Source organism: Pundamilia nyererei, unplaced genomic scaffold (assembly GCF_000239375.1).
Source record: "Pundamilia nyererei isolate P.nyererei 1_Seehausen unplaced genomic scaffold, PunNye1.0 scaffold00088, whole genome shotgun sequence".
Lineage (NCBI taxonomy): Eukaryota > Metazoa > Chordata > Actinopteri > Cichliformes > Cichlidae > Pundamilia > Pundamilia nyererei.
Window position 1 is genome coordinate 1,616,758 of NW_005187489.1, and position 23,469 is coordinate 1,640,226.

The following is a 23,469-nucleotide window of genomic DNA, read 5'->3' on the forward strand; positions in this document are numbered from 1 at the left end:
GGGGGAAACATGAAATGCGAAAAATTAGCCCTGTAGTTATATCTGAATTATTGGGGGGAGTCAAAAATATTTGTCACTTTGTCAGTTTCAGTTTGGGTGGTGCCTTCTTTGGAGGGTAACGCCCAGACAGGACCTGAACTCACCTGAAACCAGCCGGCGTCTCTTTGAACGTGCTCTTTGGCTTTCTGCGTATGTTCCTGACATGTTTGGCAAAGTTTGGTCAACCTTCGAGCAAAGGTTTCGAGACAGACTACTTTCTCTGAGGTTATGGTGGAAGGTACAGTGTTTGTTTTACTGCCAGCTCGGACTAATTCATTTGTCCGCAGGCTTCTTTGACTTTGTTTCGCCATTAAGCTACTGGACAACAAGCAGTCAGGCTACTGCTGAACCACACTCAGTAGTTACAGTCAGAAAATCGTTAACATGTAACCAAATTTGTCTTAAACTTCGCAAAATAGTCCTAATAGTATGAAAAGTATTTGGTTGTAAACACGTCACATTCCCCTCTATTCTTTGTGAATGTCATTTCATTGTAAGACGCAGATTTTTTTTCGCTCTTTTGAAATTGTAGGTATTTGTTTCAGGTAATGGTCGAGAAATTGCGTCATTCTTTTTCTCCCGAAAGCTTACTTTCAGAAGCAAAATCTTATTTTCAGGCGAAGTGTCAACTTCCTCCTTTAATGGTGATATAAAAGAGCATCTTACATACAGAGAGAATATTTCATTTTTCATCTCTTGCTGCATCTAACCTCAAAGAATAGTTGCGTAAATCTGAAGATAGGTTTGTTCAGTCTGGATCTTGCCACTAAAATTACACATGGTTCTTAACATGTGCAAAAGAGAAAACTCCAAGAGGAAGTTAGTTACTAAACACAGGCAGGCAGTCACTCTCAGTCAGGTTTGGGCAGTGGTTTGTGTGGTGATAGGCATCTACCTCCTACACTCAGCCTCTCAGCTCTGACACCCGGAAAGCAAAGTGATGATACATTTGTGTTGTGCAAGGCACAAATGTACAGATGTATTGATGAGAGCTTCTAGTGATGGTTTATTATCACTGTCAGAGGCACAGAGGATACTTAGCTGTTTGGACGAACCTTTTAAAGAACCAGGTATGAGTCTTTCTCTCTTCATTGTTCTAGCTGGGGACTTTGGCGAGCTGTGGTAAGTGGCTAAACTTGGACAGCTGCAGCAGGGCTCAGGACCCTGTGAACAACTCGCCGCCTGGTTTTGCCACAGAGTCTAAAAATGCCTGTGGGTTACACGTTTCTACTCTGAAACGTGTAACCCACAGTGTAGATTCTCATTTTCTCTAACTTCACACCCAGTGGGGCAGCACGGTGCTTAGTTTTGTCTCTGATGTTCTTTCTCTCTAACAGTTTTGGCATTTCCAAAAAAAAGGAACTTAACCTAGAGGAAGTTGGTCAATAAAGGCAACTTAGATTTCACAACGTTACTGTCCATTTATGAGCTTGAACTGCAAAGTGAGAAAAATCTTTCTGATTCTTTGTTTGGGAAAAAATAGATTTTTGCACGATGTCGTTTTGCAGAAGAGTCCTTTTCATTTTGCTGTGAGACAACTTTCTGTGTGTGTCACATATTAAACAAATCTGTTGACACTGATCATTGTGACACTTGTGCTGTGACTCAGTGCTGATCATGAGCATTAACTTTTTACGTTTTTAACCTTTCTCTGAGCTTCTGCTTCCACAGAACTTCTGCTGTTTCTGAGCATGTTCGATTCAGTTTTTTCCATCCTCTGAAAAACAAAACAACAATAAGAAAGAGAGAAAAAAAGCTGATTGGGAAACATTGTCTTTGCTGTACCCGTGACGCCACATCCTTTTGTCACACTGAAGAAATTTTTTTTCTCCTTTTCTGCTCATTTCTGTTTTGTTTTTTTCCAACCTACACATTTTGAATAAGGTGTTTCTTTCAACAGGCTGCTTTCCCCATATCCGTGACTCCTTCAATGGCTGCCGATGACTACAACCCTGTAAGTAGCTCTTTTTTGTCTTTTTCTAACATTTACTCGCTCTCTCTTTAAAGGATTAGAAACTTCTGCTTCCCTATTTATCAGTAACTTAATTTGAATGTAAGCAGTATACACCCAGAGTTTAGACACCACCAGGTGGATGTTTTGTTTGACTCACTGGGGAGCAAAGAGAGTTACAAATAAAAGGAGACCAATAAGAAACAAGTCACAGATGCTAATGGAGGTGTTAAACAGCATGTAGAAAGATAGAGAAAATGCACATGACACTCAGTGTGAAAACAGGATGTTTCAGACAGCCTCTTCTTCTCAGTTGTGTGGTCTGAAACTGCTGCTCACCCCCTTGCCTTTTTCTTTTTGACCTCCCCCAACCCCTCCTCTGCACTCCTCTCAAAGGTCTCCCTCCGACACAAATCCAAGAAGAAGAGCCGAGGAGGTGAGTCCTGCCTTATCACCTTGTCACTTATCTCAGCCTACAGCTGCAATTAGAAAGCGTAGTGGGTGGATGCGAAGCAGCGGTGCACTTGGCGTGTGCAGAGGGATTTTAGACGAGTTCAGTTACTTTCACTTCACTTCTTTTATTTCTTGGCTCTGTGTAGTGCCTTTGGGTTCTTCTGAGACGCTAACTAATTTGTATATATACTGTTTTTGCTGACTGACTCATATCGGTAACGGGTAGGATGAAGGTAGAATAGCACTTTTGATTTGACTCTTCCAGGATGCTTCACGCGCTTCTTAGTTTTAGAGGTCCATTTGGTTATCGACCAAACTCCGGGAGCTCTTTAGACTGAAATGGAAACGTTTTGGTTGTTTGTGTTTGGATGTTTAAATCTGTAACGTTCTGCTTCCTCTGATGCTGTGACTAAATGCGCTGTTGTCTGGTTAAGGCAATGGTACGATGAGCAGAAGACGGATCTCGGTCAAAGAGCTCGGCCAGCCAGACCACCAGGGCTGGCTGTACAGGAAGAAAGAAAGCAAAGGCTTTCTGGGTATGAAATGGAAGAAGTACTGGTTTGTGCTGAAGAAGACTGCTCTCTACTGGTATACCAACCAGCTGGTGAGTAAAACACCCTCTGACTAGAAGACTAACGTGGGTTTTAGACTAGCTGGTTGCTATTTAGAGATTGCACACAGCGAGTGTACAATTGCGCAATCCCCGATAACAAAAATATTTAACACAGATAAGTCTGCTTCTCTATATCAGTTGCATACTGTTCAACTTCTTCAATTTATCTTGCAAGATTATAAGATATAATGTGATGATGAGAATTATATCAAAAGAGAGGAAAAAATAAGGAAGCTATTAAAGTTGCACCTCTTTCTTTTGGTTTTCCACCACTCTTTGGAATATTTTGTGTGTCATCCTATCTGTGTTGCCCTTTTTAAAGAGTATCTTGCATATCTTCTTTAGTTTTGCTAATTTCAGGAAAAGTTACAAAGTACAACAGTGTTACACCCAAGTCATCAAAAAAACGCCTTAAAAGAATCTTAAAACTGTCTGATGATCTTTTTTTTTAATCATCATAAAATAGTTAAAAATAATCGGGGTAGTTCTTGAGAACTTGTATCAGCTGCAGATTAAGTGCTGTAATCACTCTTTACAGCAGCAGGATGGTGGCACATACACAATGTGTACTTTAGTTTTTGACTGAACATGTAATCCGGTGATTGATGTGGCTTCATGTGTTTTTATTTGCTTTTATGCTTTTTTGTCTCACGCTAACAATAGCAAAAGATGAAACATGACTAAATTTTATTACAGCTTAAGTAACAGACCACAGAATTAACACTGGGTGAGTCACAGATGTGCGCTAGGCAGTCAGGGCTGCAGGTTAGTCATACTGGTTTCCTCCACAGCTGTCTCCTTGCCAGTCTGTCACTGCAGGAACCAGCGAGCGCTGGTGACACTGCGCTTCCTGAATGTGACCGTGTCACTAATAGCACGCAGCTACATATATGTCTAATCTACATCTGTTTGACTTACTGGCACGATAACTTCAGTCAGACCTGCTGTACGTCACCACCACTCAGTACGAGGAAATTAAAGAAGTTGCCTGTTGCAATTCAGACGCGCTCGTCCGTGTGGGGAAGTGGTTTGAAAGTTGTGTTCTAATACTCACTGTTGTTCAATCTGTGCGTTGCAGGCAGAAAAAGCTGAAGGCTACATCGACCTCACAAACTTCATGATCGACAGAGCCATCGAGTGCAAGAAGAAATAGTGAGTCCTCACAAACAGTGCTGGGTGTGATCTATGAAATCACAGTTATAACAGTAAAACTGTCTTTTTTTTCTTTTTTTTTTAACCCTCGAAACACTAAACTGCTGTTCGTCTGTCTTTCCCTATTCAGTGCATTCAAAGCTTGTCACCCGCAAGTTATGATGTTTTATTTTGCTGCCGAGAGCTACGAGGACATGAACTTGTGAGTCATGTCAACTAAAACAGTGTTTGGAAATGTATACATTTTATGTGCATTATAATATTTTATCAGAATTGCAATTAAGTTGGATCATTTCTTTGTTTCAGGTGGGTGAATAAGCTTGGGCTGGCCTCCATTCAGTATGAACAAACAGAAGTAAACGCTTCGGCCGGTGAGCACCTGTTTCAGTTCCCCGCCTCTGTCACTGAAGCTTTCCAACATCTCACTTTGTTTGGGTTTTAGTTTAAGAAATTTACTATTTAAGTTTTTAATCAGCAACGGAATCGTTTGTTTTTAATTGTCATATAGCTCTTCAGTACTTTCCAAGCAAACATGCCCACTTCAGCCCCGTGTGGGGTTACTATGGGCAGACCAATATGAAATGTATGGCACACCTGGGCCCCACAGATTTTTACAGCAGATGCTCATCCTGGCACAACCCTCAGGGGATCTATATCTCTCACTCTCAAACCACTTGATCCTTAGATCAGATAAACTGTACTACACTGTGGATCCACTTGCTCTCAGAGGAGAAAAATGAAACACTAAAGTCTTATTAAACCAAATATGGCCTGTTATAGCTTTCACTCATTGACTTCTATTGCAGTGTAACCCCAGTTTAACTTCCGTTGTACTGAGGTTTTGAACCAGCCACTTTCTCTCAGCCTCATATTTCTGACAGTGTAATAAAACATGTTCTATGGTTGTCTCTTCTCCACAATAGTCATATTTTCTTTTTTGATGCTTCCTTATCATAAATAATGGGTCAGCAAACATGCCCGTGTGGGCCCACAGTGTCTAAATGTGGAGCTGTGTGGGCAAGGCAAGCCCAAACTAATCCCACCTAGATCCTGCTGCAGTTTTGCCGTTCGGGGTCCCTGTAAGACAACTGTTGGTTGCCCAGAAAGTTCCCTCTCGGGGGCCCAAAAAGAGCAAAACTGCTGTAAGCCCCACGTGGGCTTACCCACAGAAAACCCATGTAAGGTCCCCAAAGGGCACAACTGCAGCAGGATCTAGGTTGGCACGCCCACTTGGGGTAAGTGTGGGTTTACAGCCCCACAGTTCACCAACAACTACCCACTGTGGGGCCCCACAGGCATTTTTCCTGGGTTACATTTGTTGGTTACATGTTTGAAGTTTTTGTTTCTTGTGTGTCTCCATGTTTCATGTTCAGAGTGTTATAGTGAAGCCAGTGATCACGAAGAAGCTGAAACCACAGAGATACCTCCTCCACCGTACTCTGAACAGACCCTGCGGGACTCCTCGAATGCCTCCGGTCCGCCTGGTAGCACACATCAGGTCAGTAACAGTTCTGGCTGGACGCACATCCATCCATAAGAGCCAACATTTATCTTTTCATTTAATATAAGCTCATTTTGAATTTGATGCATATCTGTGAAGGCATCGGCAAACCTGTACAGGTTCTGGAGAAACATATGCTACCATCAAGCATGTTGCTGGATGCTTGCTTATTTCAGCAAGAAGATGCCATGCTACTTTGAGAACATTAGAATGACTCTGTACTAAGTGAGGTCACGGTAATAAACAGCCTGAATGCGGTCAATGCAGCCAAATTGAAAATGAGCATATAACTGCAGTTTAATTGTTAATGTTCAGCAAAGATTTACATTCTGTTTAGATTAAACACACGGTCACAACTTTTGCAAAGGCAGCTGTGTCTTTAAGGGACACTACATGTTTTATTACAAGTAAATAAAACCAAGTGGAACCAAATGGGATTAATTAATAGAAAAAACTCTTAACTTAAATGTATTTGTATTTCAGGGTACCCTTCCTCCCCCTTACTCCTCTGCAGTCCCCAGCGAAGCTAACGGCTCGCTCTCCTCACCTGTCAGTACGATCACATCTCAGAGCTCCGCCTCTTCGCTCACCAAGCAAAGACAGTCCTGGTTGGACCTCGTCTCGCAGGCATCTCCTTCTGCTGGGGAAACAGCAGTGGTGTGCTCAGCCCAGGTCCACTCGCATCAGCCTCCACAAAAGGAGACGGCAGAGGAAACAAGGCTGGAGAACTTGGCCACCCAGGACTCCTCAGGCACTGAATCTAATGAGGAAACGCCTTCAGCTGAGGGGGAAGATCAGAGGGAAGTTTTAAGGATGCAAAATAAAGGTGAATATTTAATATATGCAGTTTTTTCTCGTGGCCCACTTCCAGCTCTAAGAAGCAGAGCATGTTTCCTGTTTCTCAGAACTTTGATTAGCATCAGTGATCAACAGAATATACGACTGTTAACATTCTTGTTCCTTTTCTGAGCTTTCTATCTGTGACTAATCTAATTGACTCACCTGCATGCCATTTGAATTAATTTAGCAGGCATTTACTCAATGCAACCACTGCATGTAGGATGATGATGATGATGAAGTGTGTTGTCTTGTTGCAGGCAATCATGAGAACGGCTCCGATGAGATGGAGAAGCTGTATATTCACCTGAAAGAGGCCAGTCTGTCGCCGATAGGAGAACGTAAACCATCCACGAAAAAGGAATTTAGGACCTCCTTCGTAAGACGCTGCAAAAACCAGGCTGTCAATGACAAGCTGCACCTTATCAGGACACTCAACAGCACATTAAAGGTACATTTCTCACCTCCCTTTTTAGTTTTTAGTTTTTTAGTTTGCGAATAGCAAAAAAATACAGTTAAATAATTTATGCATATTCAGTTTTTCACTTTTTTTGCCCAGGCAAAAGAGGCGGACTTGCAGGCAATAGAACAGATCCTGTCTGACCCGGAGCTTACCTCAGACAAGTTCAGAGAGTGGAAGGAGGCCAACGGACCTCTGGTGCAGGAGATCTGTGTCACACACATCCAGCAGGTGGCGTCAGAGGCCGCAAAGGCTGAAGCGTCGGTCATAGCCGCTCCTGTGGTAGAGACCAGTTTATAAAGACTCTTCATGACTTTTTATGGTGTTCGGACTTTGAGGACCTCACAGTCACATACATCAAATACACACACACACACACACACACACACACACACACACTGCTGTTGGTTATTCACTTGAGAACTCTGTTTATGTTCAAGTTCTTTTCAACTAGTAGTTGGATGAATGAACTGTTGTTTTTAGTTCCATGTGGAGACGGTGTATGATAAGCAGCACACATTAAAATGTGAAATGTGTCGTAGTATTATTTTTATTGTTTAATTTGTAGGTTTAGCAATTTTTACAGCTGTTTGTTTTTATAATTTTATGAACCTATGTATAAACTGTATATTTGGAACGGTGGAGTGCATGGAAATAATGTCTCCGTTGTTCTCTGCATGGAAACACTTTGAATTTATCTGTAGTGAATTTTGTTGTTTTTAAACTATTCACAGTCAGTTATTGGTGCCATGCACCTTCAGTGCCTGTTACACATGTGTTACAGAAGCTTTTTCAATAATGTGTGTATGTCGTCGCCCTAGAAATACTATATTCATGCTTATTAGGAAGACTTTGCTGACTGAACACTAGGGCCTGCACTAACAGAATAAATGTTGGTCTCAAATCAGAATTTCTTCTTTTTTAATACTCAAAAGTGTCAAATTCATGTGACTGTAATGTAATTTCCTGCTGAAATGTAGCGATCGCCTCGTTTTTTGTGGAAGATTTTTTTTTAATCTTCTAAACCAAAACAAACTTTTTAAATTATTTCAGCTACACTGATTTTTTTTTTTTTTTGTCATTTCTGCCCATGAACATTGACAGTATGAGACAAAATCTTGTCTAAAATGTGACAGACTTTATAACTGATAACATCTGTGCATACAGTATATTGAAGTAAAGTGGGGATTTAGCAGTATTAAGGATAACTCTCAGGAAAATTCTCCTGGAATCATACAAACAAGTCTGAAAGACCTGGTACAAGTTAGATAAGTGGATGGTTATAAATAAATTCAGACATTATGTGACTGCACAGTAGGTTTGGACACCTCAGGCCGAACAGGATTTTAATATATGACAGGACCTACCAGAATACAGAGGCATTTTCCCCCTTATGTATCATCTGTTGTATAAGTTAAAAAAAATGTAAATAATTGTGAAGGGATGTGTGATGTTTGTTCTTAATTCTGGAATGAATGTGTTTGTTTGTATACAGGGAAATAAAGTCAGAAAAGTGAACTTTACCAGCCTCTTTGTATGATTCCTGTAGTGAGTGTCACCACTGATACCAATGGGTTCCACAGGTTTTATAATGTACTGCTTCAGGTGCTCTTTTTAAGGGTCGTGTCACAGCTAATCATCTACCTCCATCTCACCCTATCTGCAGCATTCTGTCATACTAAACATGTCCTGCTTCATCCATATATTTTCTGTGGTCTTCCTCTTCTCCTCCTGCCTGGCAGCTCCATCCTCGGCATCCTTTGTCCAACTTGACCACTTTCTCTCCTCTTCAAAGCATCATCGGTTGAAACCATTTCAGCCATGCATCCCCAACTTTGTCTCCAAACCGCCCAACCTGTCCCCCTGATGCACTAACCGAATCTTCTCCACTGTGGTCAGTCACAATGAAAATCTTAACACCTCCAGTTCAGCCTCCTGTCTTTCTGTCAGTGGCACCGTCACCACACATATCAGGTCTCATTGTACACCAACATTCCGTCTGATACGACTCGTTGACGCTAGGAGTCGCCGGTTTCTCTCCACATTCCCCGCTGAGGTTATGCGCCATATTGGCAGTCTCCTCCATCTCAGCAAGCGTCGGGCATGCACGCCTCTAACCGGTTATCGAGGAGACGTTTGTAAATATTTACTGTGGTCTGCCAGTCGAAATACAACACTATGGAGGCGGTCAAAGCCTTTAACAATGAGGTTTGTAAGAGATTCTCGCTAAAAGATTTGAGTATATAGAGGATATGTTGTCTAATTCACAGTCGCGGTAGCTAGTCGGCTAACGTTAGCATCTTAGTAAAGAAGAGGGTAGTGTTTGGCAAGGCCGCTGTTTCTGCACAGCAGTGCAGCGGTAACATAAAGTCAGTGAGTGTGTACTTCGTATAAACTGGCCACACATCATGCAAGAAGAGAGTTAATTTGTTAGTACAGCCCTAATCAGGGTTAAATTCTGTGAACAAATATAACCCAGCGGCTGCCAGTAGCGCTAAATAGCTAGCTCGCTAGCTAGCTCCAAATTAGCAAAACCGCTTGAGCTAACTATCAGATGTGACCATGGGCAGAGTAGCGCTCATTCACCTGGGAAAGAAACAACAAATGATTGTGAATCAGTACTTTCCAAATTACAGTTAGCTTCCCGGTATATGCAACCTAAACAATGTGAAGTAGCAGCGCATATCCACACTGTTAAGTTTAGCCTTAGCTATCTGAAGCCTCCAAGCGGAGACCGCAGCCGTCATTTGTCTACATAACACGAAGTCTTTGCTTTAGCATGATGATCATTGTAAATAACACCTGCATTTAATCCTAGTAAAAAATCAATCCGCTGTCGACCGCAATCGAATTGTGAGTGTTTGTTTTAATGACGATACTAACGCAAATACCTGAGTCAGAGGCAAGCCCCCGACGTCGCTTTATTGTGAACTTGGGGTCTCTCTGAGCCCCATGATAGCGAAAGCCAAGGTTCTTTAAATTGTTAATAAAAGTTTGTAGTTGGTGAAGGGGGGTACTCATTTAGAAAGCTATTGGGTGGCAGTTTACGGTTCTTATAGGATCACTTCAGTATTTAAACAAGCTGTTCTCTGTCTTTTTCCTTTCATATTTCAGCTGTACTCATTGAATGAATACAAGCCCCCCATCTCCAAGGCCAAGATGACTCAGATCACCAAGTCTGGAATAAAGGCTATAAAAGTAAGTATGCAGTGTTATAGGATGAGGCAGGTAATAGAGGAATAAAGACATGATTATTAAAGAGAACTGTTCCTTGGCTCCCAATGAATATAAACATATGCATGGTCTAGCAACCAACATTATTCTAGTTTTGTTGAGTTGCTCCTACAGTAGAATAGACCTCAAGTAATTTTTAAATCTCAATTTAGGTCACAGCCCACTAAAGTTGTGGTATGTTAATGTTATCCAGTATGAAGATGGTAAAGAAAATGTGGGACCAAAATTGAATTTTTACTCTCAGCTCATCTTCAGTCACATTCTGGTTTGGTCTTTAAATCAAGCATCCAAAACAATATGTGGTTATTGGTATTTAAAGGAATAAAGATGAAAATATAAATGTTGACTTTTACTACAATGGCAGTGCAGGTGGTTGTATGCCCTTTGGCTTAACACACGTAAGACCTCCAATTCTAGACAAAGGGAAACATAATACATTTGTGCGTAGGAACAGCATGTGGAGTAAAATATACCAAATCAAATATGCTGTAATGACCACGTGTGAATAAGGGAGCAGCCAAAAGAAGCTGCTTTAAAAAAATGAAAATAAAAAAAATCTTATGCTAATCTTATGCTGTTTACTGGATAAACTACAAAGGAATGTAGGGTTATATAAACTCAACAGCAGTGTGTGCAACTCATCTGCTCTGCTGTAAAACTGTGTGATGTTTGCATAACTTTTAATAATAGAACAGTTTAATAAAAGCCCAGGAAAGCTGAATTACCTAAGAATTAAAAAATATATGAGGTGTTGCTCTTCTGCTACCTTTTATGGTTTCTCATCAGCCTTCAGGCAATAAGCAATTTTTTTTAATTGATTTTTTTACATGCAATAGAAATGACTTTATTGATTTATATGTGTGGGAAATATGACGATTAGAGGGGTGCAGTGAGACTGAAGTACCTCGCTAGCCAAACATCCCAGTTTAACAGGGAGTTTCAGCAAAGTCGAACACCAATCAAATCTATAGGTTTTTATCAATTTATGTAGTTTTCTTATAGTATATTTCTAATCAGACATTTGTTTGTTATGTGTTGAACATGGTAAAGTTAACATTTTGAGTGTATGGAAAGTAACTGAACCCAGTGATGTTGAGTTATTCTGTTTTCAAAAACAGGTCATGTATCACATCACACTGAGGTTTTTTTGCCTGCTTCAGTTAATGTCTGCATATCAACGTTGCCTGTTACTGCACAAAGTTCATTTATGTGCTAGGCTGTTAGTAAATAACATTTTCAAGCTTGAAGAGACATTTTTCACCATCTGTATTTATAAGTCTCTTCGTTTTAGGTATAGAAGTTTTTTTTTTAAATAAAACTGACTTTTCATTGTGTAAAAGGCAAAGATGTTAGTAACAAGTATAACAGTAGCTTCATTCCTGAGCAGTGAGCCAGCGTGCACAGTGCCAGAAACTCGGGAATTAAAGTAACAGTCATTATTTTTATTTATATAAGTCTGCTTTGTAACTCATCAAAGTTATTTTAACATATGAGATAACTGTTTTATTGCTGTTATTTGAAATCATGGCTGAATTCACAAACTGATAACAGATTTCTTTTATACATTGGAAATTCTACACACGTTATTGTGAATACAAAGTTTTTAAAAGGCTGCATTTGATCAGTTTTTACATATATTAACACATCAGCAGCCAACAGCAGTGCACAGCGGCTTTAGCACTTCTTGTGGTCTGAAAAATATAGATGGGATGCCTTGAGTAAATCGGTTATAATTCTAAATAAAACAGATGTTAGACATAAAACATTAAGGTAAATGTATTAGGTGCCAACAGCGTATTAAGCCACATTCAGACTACGGCAGCTTGCCACTGTGACATCATTTAAAATGAGCGTTTTAGCCTTTGTTATCTTACGGGTTTAAAACCCGAAATGATGAATGAGGAGAGCAGGACCTGACTGTGAACCTGTGAACTTTCTCATTGGCCAACAACTTGCCAATCGCACGTTTAGTTTACCCTTCTTGTGTCATATAGTCTCCAGATTTTACTGATTGTGCTAAATATTCTGGAGCAAATTCGTCCCTTCTGCTGGCTTTGATTGATCTGTGGTCTGATGCATCACTCGGTCAAGGCTCTACAAATGCCTAATCTGACCACTGTAACAGATTTAGACTGATCCCAGTATAAACCAGTCCTATTGGAGTCTTTTGTGTATTTTACACAATTACAACAAAGAGAACAATCTTCAGTCAGCAGTTTGTGTTGCGTGAGCATCAAATAAGGTGTGGACGATTTTAAAAAGAATACAGCTTCACATCATCTGCCTTATTAGTTTGGTTTTTGATCATTATTTTCCTATGATGTAGCACCATAACTGCAAATCCTCTGATTAAAAATGATACGCAACCAGTTGTTATTCTGACCTGATTATGTTCAGTGGTACACGTGTAAAAGCTGCAGTACTTGTTTTTTTTTTATTTTTGTTTGCAATATTCACATCTCATAATAACAAGAGCCGAGTGTTATAATTAGGCTGAAATTAAATTTGACAAAGATAGAGCTGGTTATTAATCTGGCTAAATTAAAGGATACATGGCAGTGAATTTGTTTTGGGAGGCGTTTCTGCCCACTGAGACTGAGCTTGAATACTTTTCCATGTGTGGGAAACAGAGTGTAATGTTGTCATGGAAATAGTGAGTTACATTGCGGGATGCAACCAAATGAGCTTTTTAAATATATCTTACTGCTGTCTGATTTTGAATCTATGGACAACTTCCTAGAATGACCGATGGAGGAAAAATAAAATCCTACAGTGAGTTCCGACCTCCGCTTTTATTTTGTAGTTTTTTCTGATTTTGAAAATAAAGTGCAGACACATGCGTAGCTGTATAGTTGTTAGCTGTTATAGTGTTGAAAGTAGTTGGCGCCATTTCTGTTCTTGCGTGCTGTTAAATGCTTTAAGCTCTTGTACTTGACTATTATTAGTTTAGCTGAATTTGTAACTAGTTCTAACGTCACAAAATGAACAAATAGCAATAAAAGTCTCACCCTGCTTACTCAACAGTAACTGTGCGTCCTCATGTTGCAGGTGGACCGTTATATTTTAGTAGTTTTGCATGTTGGTTCCTGTTTACAGGTCTGTCAGTGTATCATAAACACATGGGGATAAATGGGCCTTAACACATGGCATGTAGCCAATACACAGCAAAATCTGTGTGTCTTAAAAACCCAAGCAGAAAATGAGACTCTACATCTGGAGAAATTTTAGTAGTAAAAAAAATCAGTTGAAACCCAAAGAAATGCTGCTGTTTTTTTAAAATTAAATTTTATTACTTAATTTTATATATAGATGATTTATAAAAGGTGAAGGTCGTTTTTACTTTTCAAAGTGGGCAAAAAAGTGTTTTCCCAGAACGGTGCTTTTTATTATGCATGCTTGGCTGGTATCCTGCACACTGTGCCTATAATTCGGGGGGTCTTTTGCATCGCTGATCATTAGTCACTAACAAATTCTCCTTAGACTTCATTGCTTAAAGTTGTTCTTTTTATGAAATACTCAAGGACCAAAACACAGTTTCCTTCTTTATAAAATGACAGTTATTTTTTTAGTCATTTGAATTCTGGGCCTGACACTTTGAGTTCAGGACACCAGCCTTTAACAAAAGTCCTCTCATGATATATTTCTTTGTCCTGTTTGCACTCTAAAGGAACTGCTCTTCTTGTGGTGTTTCTATGCCTTGTGTTACCTGTGAATAACACCCGTTTCCCCTTCCCTCAGCAGCTCTCCCAGCTCCCCCAAAGCACTGAAAGTGAAGCAGGAGGATGGGGTGGAGAGAGTTACAAAGAGATAAGAGAATCCCTAACCAGCTTAGGTAGGAGTATGGGTTGTTTCACAAGGAAGATGGAAGAAGACTAAAATAATTGAACTGAATTTGTTCCCACACACCCAGAGATGCACAGCTTTTGCTGTTCTGGTTGTCTTGCGTTGGTCGATGTTGGCTTTGAACTCTTGTTTTTCAAATTGAAGTTGCAGTCTTGTTGATTTTCTTCATGAGTTATTTGAAGATATTTGTGTTTGGTGCAGTTAATTAAAGTCAGTCTTCTGTGTTGCTTCATGTTGGATGGAGCTGGAGCGGAAATGTGTTAGCTTTGGGTTTAAGATGCCATTAGTGACTTATTAAATGTTGAGTATACAGTTAACTGCATGAGTCCTTTAACATTAAATATACACGTTTAGTGCTTTTATCTCCAGCAATACTCAGATTTGCATGTCAAGACTAAGTTTTTATTAGAATCTTATATTTATTTCATTGAAGCTTGAGGTTTGTCTGGTTCACAGTTTAAAAATTGTAAATCCATGTTTTGGCAAAGCAGTCGTAATTGATGTCTTTTGTACATGCAGGAAGTTTGCCTTTTTCATGATACCGTGTAAAATAACTGAGAAATCCAGTTGAATCTACATATTTCAGATGGTGATTTGAATGAAAGGTTGGGGCTGTTGCTTCTTGTTGAGTCGTGCTCAGATGGAGGAGAGCTTAGAGAGCTTAAACTAGATTGATGATGGCGCTTCAGTGCTGGAGCTGATCCGTAGGATAGGACGGCACATGATTTTAGAAGTTTCTCTGTAACGTTGCTGATCATTTCAAAACAGCCAACATACGTGATAAACAAAAATAATAAATGGAAAACGATGCATATGTGACCAGCCGGGATGGTGCAACAAAGCATCTGAGATGTAATGTCAGATGCTTTGTTATCATGTTACCCATTCAGCACAAATTTCTAAGAGACTGATGTCCACAGGCAGCAGTTTTTATGCTGCCATTCAAAATGAATGAAGATTCTAAAACTAATTTTCATTCATAGCCAGATTAGAAATGGTCTTTTTAGTCACTGCCAGAGTTAGATTATTCTCTGCTATTATTTAGTGTAGATATCTGTAAGAGGAATGAACAGCAGTGCTACAGAAACTTAGCATCTTCCAACCCAGTGCACTTCAAGTGTTTTTGTACAAAGGACTTCACTGTAAAATCGAAACTTCCAGCACAGAAAACTGTTCCTGTGGACACAGCATCGAATCTTTAATTTGGTTTAATGGGCAGTACAGCCTCAGAGTAAGGTTGCATCTGAAGAGCACTTAACCTTACTGGATTGTTACTATTCTCCATATACTGAAATTGGATGAATGATTAAAGACAGGATTTTAGTTTGTCTTTCAGCGTATCTTGAGTTTGGATAAGAAGAGACAGTCTTGCACTTTAAAAAAGGAAAAGTTACCTTAACTCATGATCATCAGCTGCACTCTAAAATGTTCTCTTGAAGCAGCCTGACAGACTCACACATGTTCAGACAATTATTTTCACAGCCAAGTTATTTAAAAATTGATGAAAGCGTGGCATTAATGTAAAACCGTTAACGCCTGTAAGGTGCACAGCTACCGGCGACTTGCTACAAACCAGCGAATGCTGCGTTTTTGCCACATTCTGCATTTCGTCTGTGACTAGCAACAAGTAGGAGAGAAATACATGGTTTTGAACCAGCCAGGTTCCACTTACACAGTCTGGGTACGCTTGTAGGTTGCCTATATTTTACCCGTGTTGACCCACTTGGCATTGCCCACCAGCAGCTGTAGATGTCTCGCTCTTTTCTTTGTGTTGTTTGTGTGTATCAGTCTTCCTGTACTTCCAGGAAAAGGACAGCTTTCAACACAAAAAACTCTGAAACATTCCCCTTTAAACCATGCAATAAGTGATACTGATCCCCGTCTGCACAGAATCCGTTAAGACCTAAAATTACCTGTGAAGATTATTGTGAAATGAATTGGTCTCAGTGGATTATTTTAATTCCAAGCGTCTGTGTGGCCCACAGGCAAGTGGTTTCTTTTGCAACAAACTATATTTTTCTCATTCACAGTTCAGTTTGTACTAAAAGGTAGCAATACGAGAACTGTAACAGCAACCTTTAGCACTGGCTTAAACTATAAGTTGGTGCAAAAATTACACCAATGTCACCAAACTACCATTATTTGAACCAAAAAGACATTAAATATTAAAAGTAACCTAACCTGACAGCAGCTATAACAGTGTGTGTCAGGTAATGAATGATCAGGAATAATTAGGAACCTCTCTGCAGTCTGAGGAAACAACACACAGGGTAGGTGATTAGTTATTACAGGATACAACCGATAAAATCCATGCAAATATTTTGTGAGTTTAAAATATTTTTAGACTGACCTAAAATGACCCGATCTTAAGTCATTTTACCGCCACTGACTTCCAGCCTTGTAATTTCACTGGAGGAATTTGCTGCATTTATTTTTGAATCGGGCTTCATCTTTTAGATTTTTCAGATCCAAAACGCCCATCGGGCTATAACCCGACGGGCGGGGCTGAGATAGATTTTGGTCGCCCGACCGGAGATATCGCTAGTTGTGGGACGTCGGGCTAGCGATTTTGCGAGCCCTGAGATCTGACCAATTGGATCACTGCATTTCGCAACAGGTGTGCTCGTAACTCAAATCGCGCACTGTTACTGAATACACAATGAGATGGAAATGGTAAAATAGTCCTATTTAACCTCAGGCGCACGGTTAGATGCTGCTCCAGGTCAGTCGGCTCTCTCTTAAATGATTCCTCTCCATTTTCAGATAAGGTCCCAACTCAAACGATTAGTTCATTACCAGACCTCTGGAGAACTTCAAGACATGTTGAGGAGGTAGTTTAGCCATTTAAACCAGCTGTGTTGGATCAAGGACACATCTAAAACCTGCAGCACACTGGCCCTCGAGGCCCCCGATTTAAAATGCGGCTGCTGCTCCTGAGAACTGGATGCAGACAGAATCTGTTTCCTCCTTTTCTTTTTGGAAACATCAAGACCAGCTTATGATCGCTTCATGTCTACTCCTTTATTTATTTGTTTGTTAATTTTTTTAACCAATTTTAGCAAAAATCCGACCGGTTCGGTGTGTATATATGTTACACGACAAGTTAGGATCTGGAAATTTCTGAATTTCGTGTTGTTGTTTTTTCACATCACATTTGGTGTGTAACAGATTTACTCTACAGGATACTTCAGATGTACGTAGCTATGAAAGCTGTAAGATTAATTATTAAACGTGAATTTGTATTGAAAACTTTTATTGGGAATTATTGGCAACTGTTTCGATGCCGTTTTTATTTTCTCCTTTTTTAATGGATGTTTTCAACTTAAACGTGCTGCTTCGTTTATGTTTTTTGCATTTGCTGCAATATCAAACGAGAAATTTAACATCTACTTCATGAAGCTGACGCCATTAGCTGCTAGAGTCACACACAGGGACTCGGATACTTTCTTAGAATATTTATTATTTTTAGAATATTTGTATAATGCCAGGACAGTTTGAGAGTGGACAGGAAGGCTGGGGGAGAGACACAGTAAACAAACAGGGGCAGATTCAGACCCTTAAGCTGCATAGCTCAGTGAGCTGTACCCAGCATGGTTACTTTTATGAGAGCTAATAGAGGACCAGTTATAGAAGCTCTTCCCTTATTCAGGGGCCACCACAGCAGGTAGTTGTGCACGTCTGATTTGGCAGACTTTTACACTGGATGCCCTCACTGACACAAACCTCAAAGGGATTTGTGTCGCCTAATAGGCTCGAAACAGATGTTTTCTACACAGCAGAGAGCCTCATTGACTAAATGTGTAATAGATCCACTGATCTAGGATCAGTTATGGCTTTTAAAAACAATTCTGTTAGACAGTAAAGGAGCAGAGGAAATTTCCTTACCTTATACTTATAAATGTGGCACGATGGTCCTTTGTAACAGTGGATTCTAATGTCCCTTACGTATCATCTCAGGTTAGTGTGGAAATTTAAAGATATTAATCTGAAAAGTCCAGAGTCCAGTTAGAAAATACTGCTGGATATGTAACTTATTTTTAAATGGGTTTTATCTTGTTTATTTACTTAAAGTCTGTTTGAGTCCGACTGCTAAATACAAAGAGATGAAGTTACTCTTTATATGTTGGAAGTATTTGCAGGTTGAGAGAAAATAATTAGGCTGGTTAAGTAGTCTGACAGAAACCCTTTAAATCTGAACACATGTTACACGAATGAAGCAAAAAATTGGCCAAGCAAAGATTTAGTGTTTTAAGAGCTACATGAAAGCATTCATCACATTCCATGTTAAATGCATTATGTTTTAAATCTTGCTGAAAAGTGCGACACTTTGCACTTTGCAATATTTGAGACCCTGCAGTGGCAGAAAAGTCTGCAGAAGTTAAAGTGGCGTTTCTGTGAGGACTGCATGTAGTGGCTGCTGGTGTAATGTAATTACACATTAACAAAATAAACAAATTCAGTTTGTTTTTTTCCGCTGCTACATTTCAGTGCTGTGAAACGTTTGAGCTCAGCCTAAATGATCCTGACTGACATAGAAAATCACAAAGCTCTCTGCTGAGCCGTCGGTTTGAGAGAGACGTTTCATTCAGGAAGTATGAATTGATCATGTCCTGGTTTCTATATCTGCAGTGAAATGCCACACGCGTGCTAGCATGTGGCCGATGCTTGTTTGGTGCCTCGAGTGAAGAACGGCGTCTCTGTTAAAAGTGGTGAAGATTGCAGCTTTGCTTAAATGATCCCTCTGTCGCACCACCTTATCACTTTGTCTCATGAAGAAATTTGCCAGATTAAATATAACCTAATCATTTACACTCTTCATCATCATCATGACATCCGCAGGTTACCAAAGTTACTAATAAATGATAAAACCTTTGTTATAGCAGAGTTACAAAGTGCTTCACAATTATTTATCAAGCTTTACAAACATAAAACGGCTCAGGTAGAACTAGAGGTTTAAAAAAGTAAAGAAAGAACGAGGCAGGCTTTAACGTATCTATCCACTTATGTCCACTGATTATGGATAGTGGTAGACTAGATTATGTGATATGTGGATAAGGTTGAACATGAATGGCAGGGATGAGCTGCACAGTGGGACGTTAACTCTCTGGCTTTTGTCTCAGTCCTTCTCACTCTCACATCATCATGTGCTGTCGAAGAAAAGCTTTTAAAGTAGTTGCTGTAATACTTGTGAAGATGGGTGTAGTCTGATCGCACGATGGTCTGTAATTTGCTCCTTTCAGTTTCTGTCTATTCCATCGAGCATTTTCAAAATGTGCGTGTGGGGGGGTGTCACAGTATTATGACAGTAGTACATAATTATCTACAGTGTTTGCATACTTGCCTAAATTCATAATCTGTTCATCAGAAACATGCACGTGTGTTTTACTTACTCAGTGCTTTCTAAATGTCTATAGAGGGACACAAACCACCATAATCACAGTGATGCTACTGTGCTGCTCATGTCTTCTGTCTAGAAGTACAAGGATGAGTGCAGTTCGGTAACAGTTGCAGGTAGTGTTGTGCATATCTTTCACACACACAGCCTGTGCAGTGTGTGATCAGTTGCCTGGAGACTGGTCCACACTGCAGCAGGTTATGTATGAGCATGCGGTTTTTTTTGTTTTTTTAATTCTTTGGTGTGAAAGTATGCGCTCAGTAGGGTTTCTGGAAAGTGTGGAGAATCTCTGTGAAGAAGACTGTCTGCTAAATGTTCACGACAGTTGTCTTTGCTTTTCATACCCAGACCCAACTTGACTCATTAGTTAAGTTGCTGCTGCTTTTGTTGTTAAAGCTAAATCACAGTTTAAGGGTCACGTAGAGGAAGTGTCTGCCTTTACTGTACAAGGAAGAGACCTTAAAGGAAAGCACAGGGAGAATACAAAAGTAAAAAAAAAATATATAAATACATCGTCAGCAGACGAATGGAGTGAAGATGAAACACCCAGTTAATTTATTCACCAAGCCAAGTTTTCCTTTCTAATGGAATCTTTTAAAGGACTGTTTATGTGTCCTGGTGCCAGTATTCAGTGTTGTTTCAGTTCGTTATGTGTAATTTTCCATTCAGTCTCCCTACGGCGTCGCATCACAAAACAAGTCACCTCTAAACAGTTTAAATGGTCCACTCAAGAGCCAACAATTCCTGACAAACAGAGCTGAACACAGCATCTCAGCTTATGATCCTAGTGATCACAGGGAAGAACCATCGCTAGCAGGTTGCTGGATCATTGGAGGAGCTTATTTTATGTATTTATGTATTTAGGTTTTAATTCTTGTAGTAGATAATCGCAAGAGACAGAACTCTGAAGGAGGAAATAGTTGGTCTTTCTGCAGGGCTGATCTAACAGTGGCATCATTTCAAACAGGGCTTGAAGCCCTCTGTTATCCCCAGAAAGCTGTGTGCCCAGTGTTACAATGGCAATAGTAGTTGAGTTACAGTACTCGTAGTTTTACGTGTACTTGCCGTAAGTTGTCGCTCAGTGTGCGCTCATTTATTAATCTAAGATAAACAACAAAGGTGACATGCTTTGTTTCCAGGGTGCAGTTACTTTAATTATTTAATAGTCTGACGATTGCTTTTTAAAGTAAATGAATAAAGTTACTAAAGTTTGTCTGCAAGCTTGAGTCTGTAAATGGCATACTGCAGTTCTCACAGTCACACCATGTTAAGTCTTCATACTTTACAGTTTCTGCTGTAAATTTCTTGTCTTGAAAATTTCTAGTGGACTTATTTCAGCTTCACTTTCCCTTGCATATGTATAATGTGTATATATTGTAGTTTGCAGCTTTATGTGTTGGCAAAATTTCAAAACTACCAGCTTTACTTGTTTAGCTTTACTTGTATCATATCTAATGACTTTAAAAAAAATTGCTGGCAGTTTTAGAAAAAGCTCTACATGATATGTTACCTTAGATAAGTTTAACTTTGACTGCAGCTGAATAATTGGAATCACTCCTCCACAGTCCTCTCTGTGATAAAGAAACATCATCAGACCAGCTCCTCTGCTGTACTTTGACTCCATCTGCTGGCTGTTTGCAGAATTGCATCATCAACTAGAAATTCTGACTTTTCTTTGCAGGCTGTGTAAATACTTGTGGTGAAGGGCTCCCTTTCATTTGCTTAACCACAACTGCGTTGCTGTTGTGCAGTTGTACAAATATACAAAAGACTGAGTCAGTAATAGTACTGCACGATTTTGCATAAAATGAGAATCACGATTTTTTTGGCTTAGAATTGAGATCACGATTCTCTCACGATTTACTTTTCCAGTATAAATATTTATTGCACTTATTAACTGCACATCAACTTCGTAACAGTTGAGACTGAACATTAAAAACAACAAATGTCTCACGCTTTGTTGTTGCCGCAAAATGTTGTACTGCTTGAAATTCCGTCTCCACCGTTGCTCGACGCTGCATGTATAGAGCAGGTGGTGCAACAATAGAAAAATAGTTGCGGGACAGCACTGCGTAGCTTGTCTAGGGTGTTGATCATTTTCCTAAATCCCTCGTTTTGCACCGTGTTGATGGGGCCATATCTTTGGTCAGGTGATAAGTGATAGCCTCCGTAATTTCTTTGTGCCTGCGGAAGTTCGACGGGTATAGGGAAGCGCTGTATAAGGTTCCCGTTTTTGATGTTTGGGTGGTTGACCGGGATGGATTTTCTCCTGTCACCTTCTCGTCATCCCTGACGTGCTCTCCGTTGTTTTTTCCCTGCTAATTTTAGCATCACACGGCACAGCTTCTGTATCACGTGGTATAAGGCTCCGCCCTTGTCATTTGTTGAGCAGGAAGAGTGAGCGCTTGTTTTCATGCAGAGTACGTCCCGGATCAAAATGCGGTACAATCGTCGTCTGGTTTTTTTTGTTTGTTTTTTTAATCGTTGTCATTTGGAAATGAGATCTCACATAAGTATGAATCGAGATCGCGATTTTCTAACGATTGATCGTGCAGCCCTAGTCAGCAATAAACCTAGTACTGCTCGGCCGATCTACCAAGTGATCCGATACTAAAATGTGACGTCATCAGATTGCATGCCACCGATTGGCTGGTCAGTGGTGTCACTTGATGAGTCATGAGTCTCTCGTTTCCGAAAATCAAAACTGCCATTTTTGAAACAACGCTGTGGTCCCCGAGTCTGACGAAAAGCCACAAACCGAGCAGTGATCGACGTCCACCTTTGCTGTAGCGTTCGTATGGCATACTAAATGCATCACAGGACGCTCAGCAGCGTTGCTATGACGATGACCATTCACATTTAAGCTGTACTCTATTGTAATGGAAAAGCAGTCGATCCAAGTCGAGTCGTGGCGAGTTAATCTGAGTAGGTACTCCAGGGAAAAGGGGCCTAACCCTCACAATGTCCAGGTTAATTTGCGGGCAGGCAAAGAATTTAGTGCTGGTAATGCAGGAAGACATCCCATCAACAGACCAAAACTGTTGGCCTGTATTTAGACTACAAACAAGACTGGCAAACTGTCTTTTAAAAAACATAATCTCAATCCTTGTACTGAAGCCAGGACAGGCTTGTCCTCATCCTGACTAGTTACCAGGGTGGTTTACTGCTTACTCAGGTAAGGTCCTGTAGCTTGAGTTGTTTGTTCTTTTGGTCTGAGTTTTTGGGGAATTGAATGCAAGTACATAAACAATGGATTTTAAACAGTTTGGTTCACAGGGGCACAAACCTGGGACATGTCATACAAAAGCAGTACTGGCCATACAAGTGAGGACTGTTGCTGTTCTTGTTGTTATACCTGTGCTGTATACCTGCAGGACTGGTCTGCATACATTTAATTCAAGCAGTGTGCTTTACCGTAGTTAACAGAAAACTCTGGATTTTGCTGATATTTCTGACCTGAATTTGGCTAAACTAAATAGCACTTTAAAAAATTGTTACTTTTTTTAGTAAACCCAGAAATCTTTTTTGTTTGGCAAATATTTGTTTATGTGGAGTAAAAACCCCACTCTGGCCTGCATATATAACAGGAATGACCTGACACTGGCACATCTTTATAGATGTCAGCTGTGCAGGCCAAAATATCTAAGAGTTGCTAAGTGGTGTAAGTTGTAAATAAGGAAGAACCTTTCAGTTTCAGAGTAGTACAAGTATTTGACATTCTGGTGTTTGGATTAGTTTAAGTAATCTAAGTTACTTCTAGCTCTTGATTTATGTTAATTTACAGAAATGTATGTGGGACTTTTGAAGTCTAGCATAGATAATCCACTCTGCCATCCATGGGTGGCAGTGTAAACTACTAAAGTGTTAAAATAAAGATGGGAGATAAATCCAAAGAAAAATCTCACTAAGCCATCAGAAGCTCTTCAGTGTATCTTGACACACATTTTCCAAAGTAGGACGTCATTCTTCAGTTCATGTTGATCCATCATCA

General features: G+C 40.0%; 2 protein-coding genes across 8 annotated transcripts in view; both read left to right on the forward strand.

The window, feature by feature from the left end:
- ipcef1 (interaction protein for cytohesin exchange factors 1) lies at positions 1-8,524 on the forward strand. Of its 3 annotated transcripts, none has more exons than XM_013912384.1 (11): positions 1-277; positions 1,940-1,993; positions 2,387-2,426; positions 2,878-3,047; positions 4,135-4,208; positions 4,339-4,410; positions 4,515-4,579; positions 5,582-5,706; positions 6,193-6,535; positions 6,807-6,997; positions 7,106-8,524. In XM_013912384.1, the coding sequence occupies exons 1-11, from the start codon at positions 203-205 to the stop codon at positions 7,304-7,306; spliced, it is 1,410 nt and encodes a 469-aa protein (XP_013767838.1). In that variant the 5' UTR covers positions 1-202; the 3' UTR covers positions 7,307-8,524. The 3 variants fall into 3 exon arrangements, with proteins under 3 accessions (XP_013767838.1, XP_013767839.1, XP_013767840.1); XM_013912385.1 differs by lacking the exon at positions 1-277 and adding an exon at positions 695-1,109; XM_013912386.1 differs by lacking the exons at positions 1-277; positions 1,940-1,993; positions 2,387-2,426 and adding an exon at positions 2,461-2,676.
- A 483-nt stretch (positions 8,525-9,007) lies between these two features.
- Positions 9,008-23,469, forward strand: part of scaf8 (SR-related CTD-associated factor 8) — a 33,826-nt gene continuing 19,364 nt past the window's right edge. For all 5 annotated transcript variants that reach the window (XM_005738987.2, XM_013912376.1, XM_005738986.1 and 2 more), the window contains exons 1-2: positions 9,008-9,214; positions 10,121-10,204. In XM_005738987.2, coding sequence (XP_005739044.1) covers positions 9,185-9,214; positions 10,121-10,204 — 114 coding nt within the window. In that variant the 5' untranslated portion in view covers positions 9,008-9,184. The remainder of the gene's footprint in view (positions 9,215-10,120; positions 10,205-23,469) is intronic.

Coding starts and splice junctions, on each gene's coding strand:
- ipcef1 (XM_013912384.1), top strand. CDS start 203: ATGTTTGGCAAAGTTTGGTCAACCTTCGAGCAAAGGTTTCGAGACAGA. Junction 4,411..4,514: donor AGCTACGAGGACATGAACTT/GTGAGTCATGTC, acceptor TCTTTGTTTCAG/GTGGGTGAATAAGCTTGGGC. Junction 4,580..5,581: donor AGAAGTAAACGCTTCGGCCG/GTGAGCACCTGT, acceptor TTTCATGTTCAG/AGTGTTATAGTGAAGCCAGT.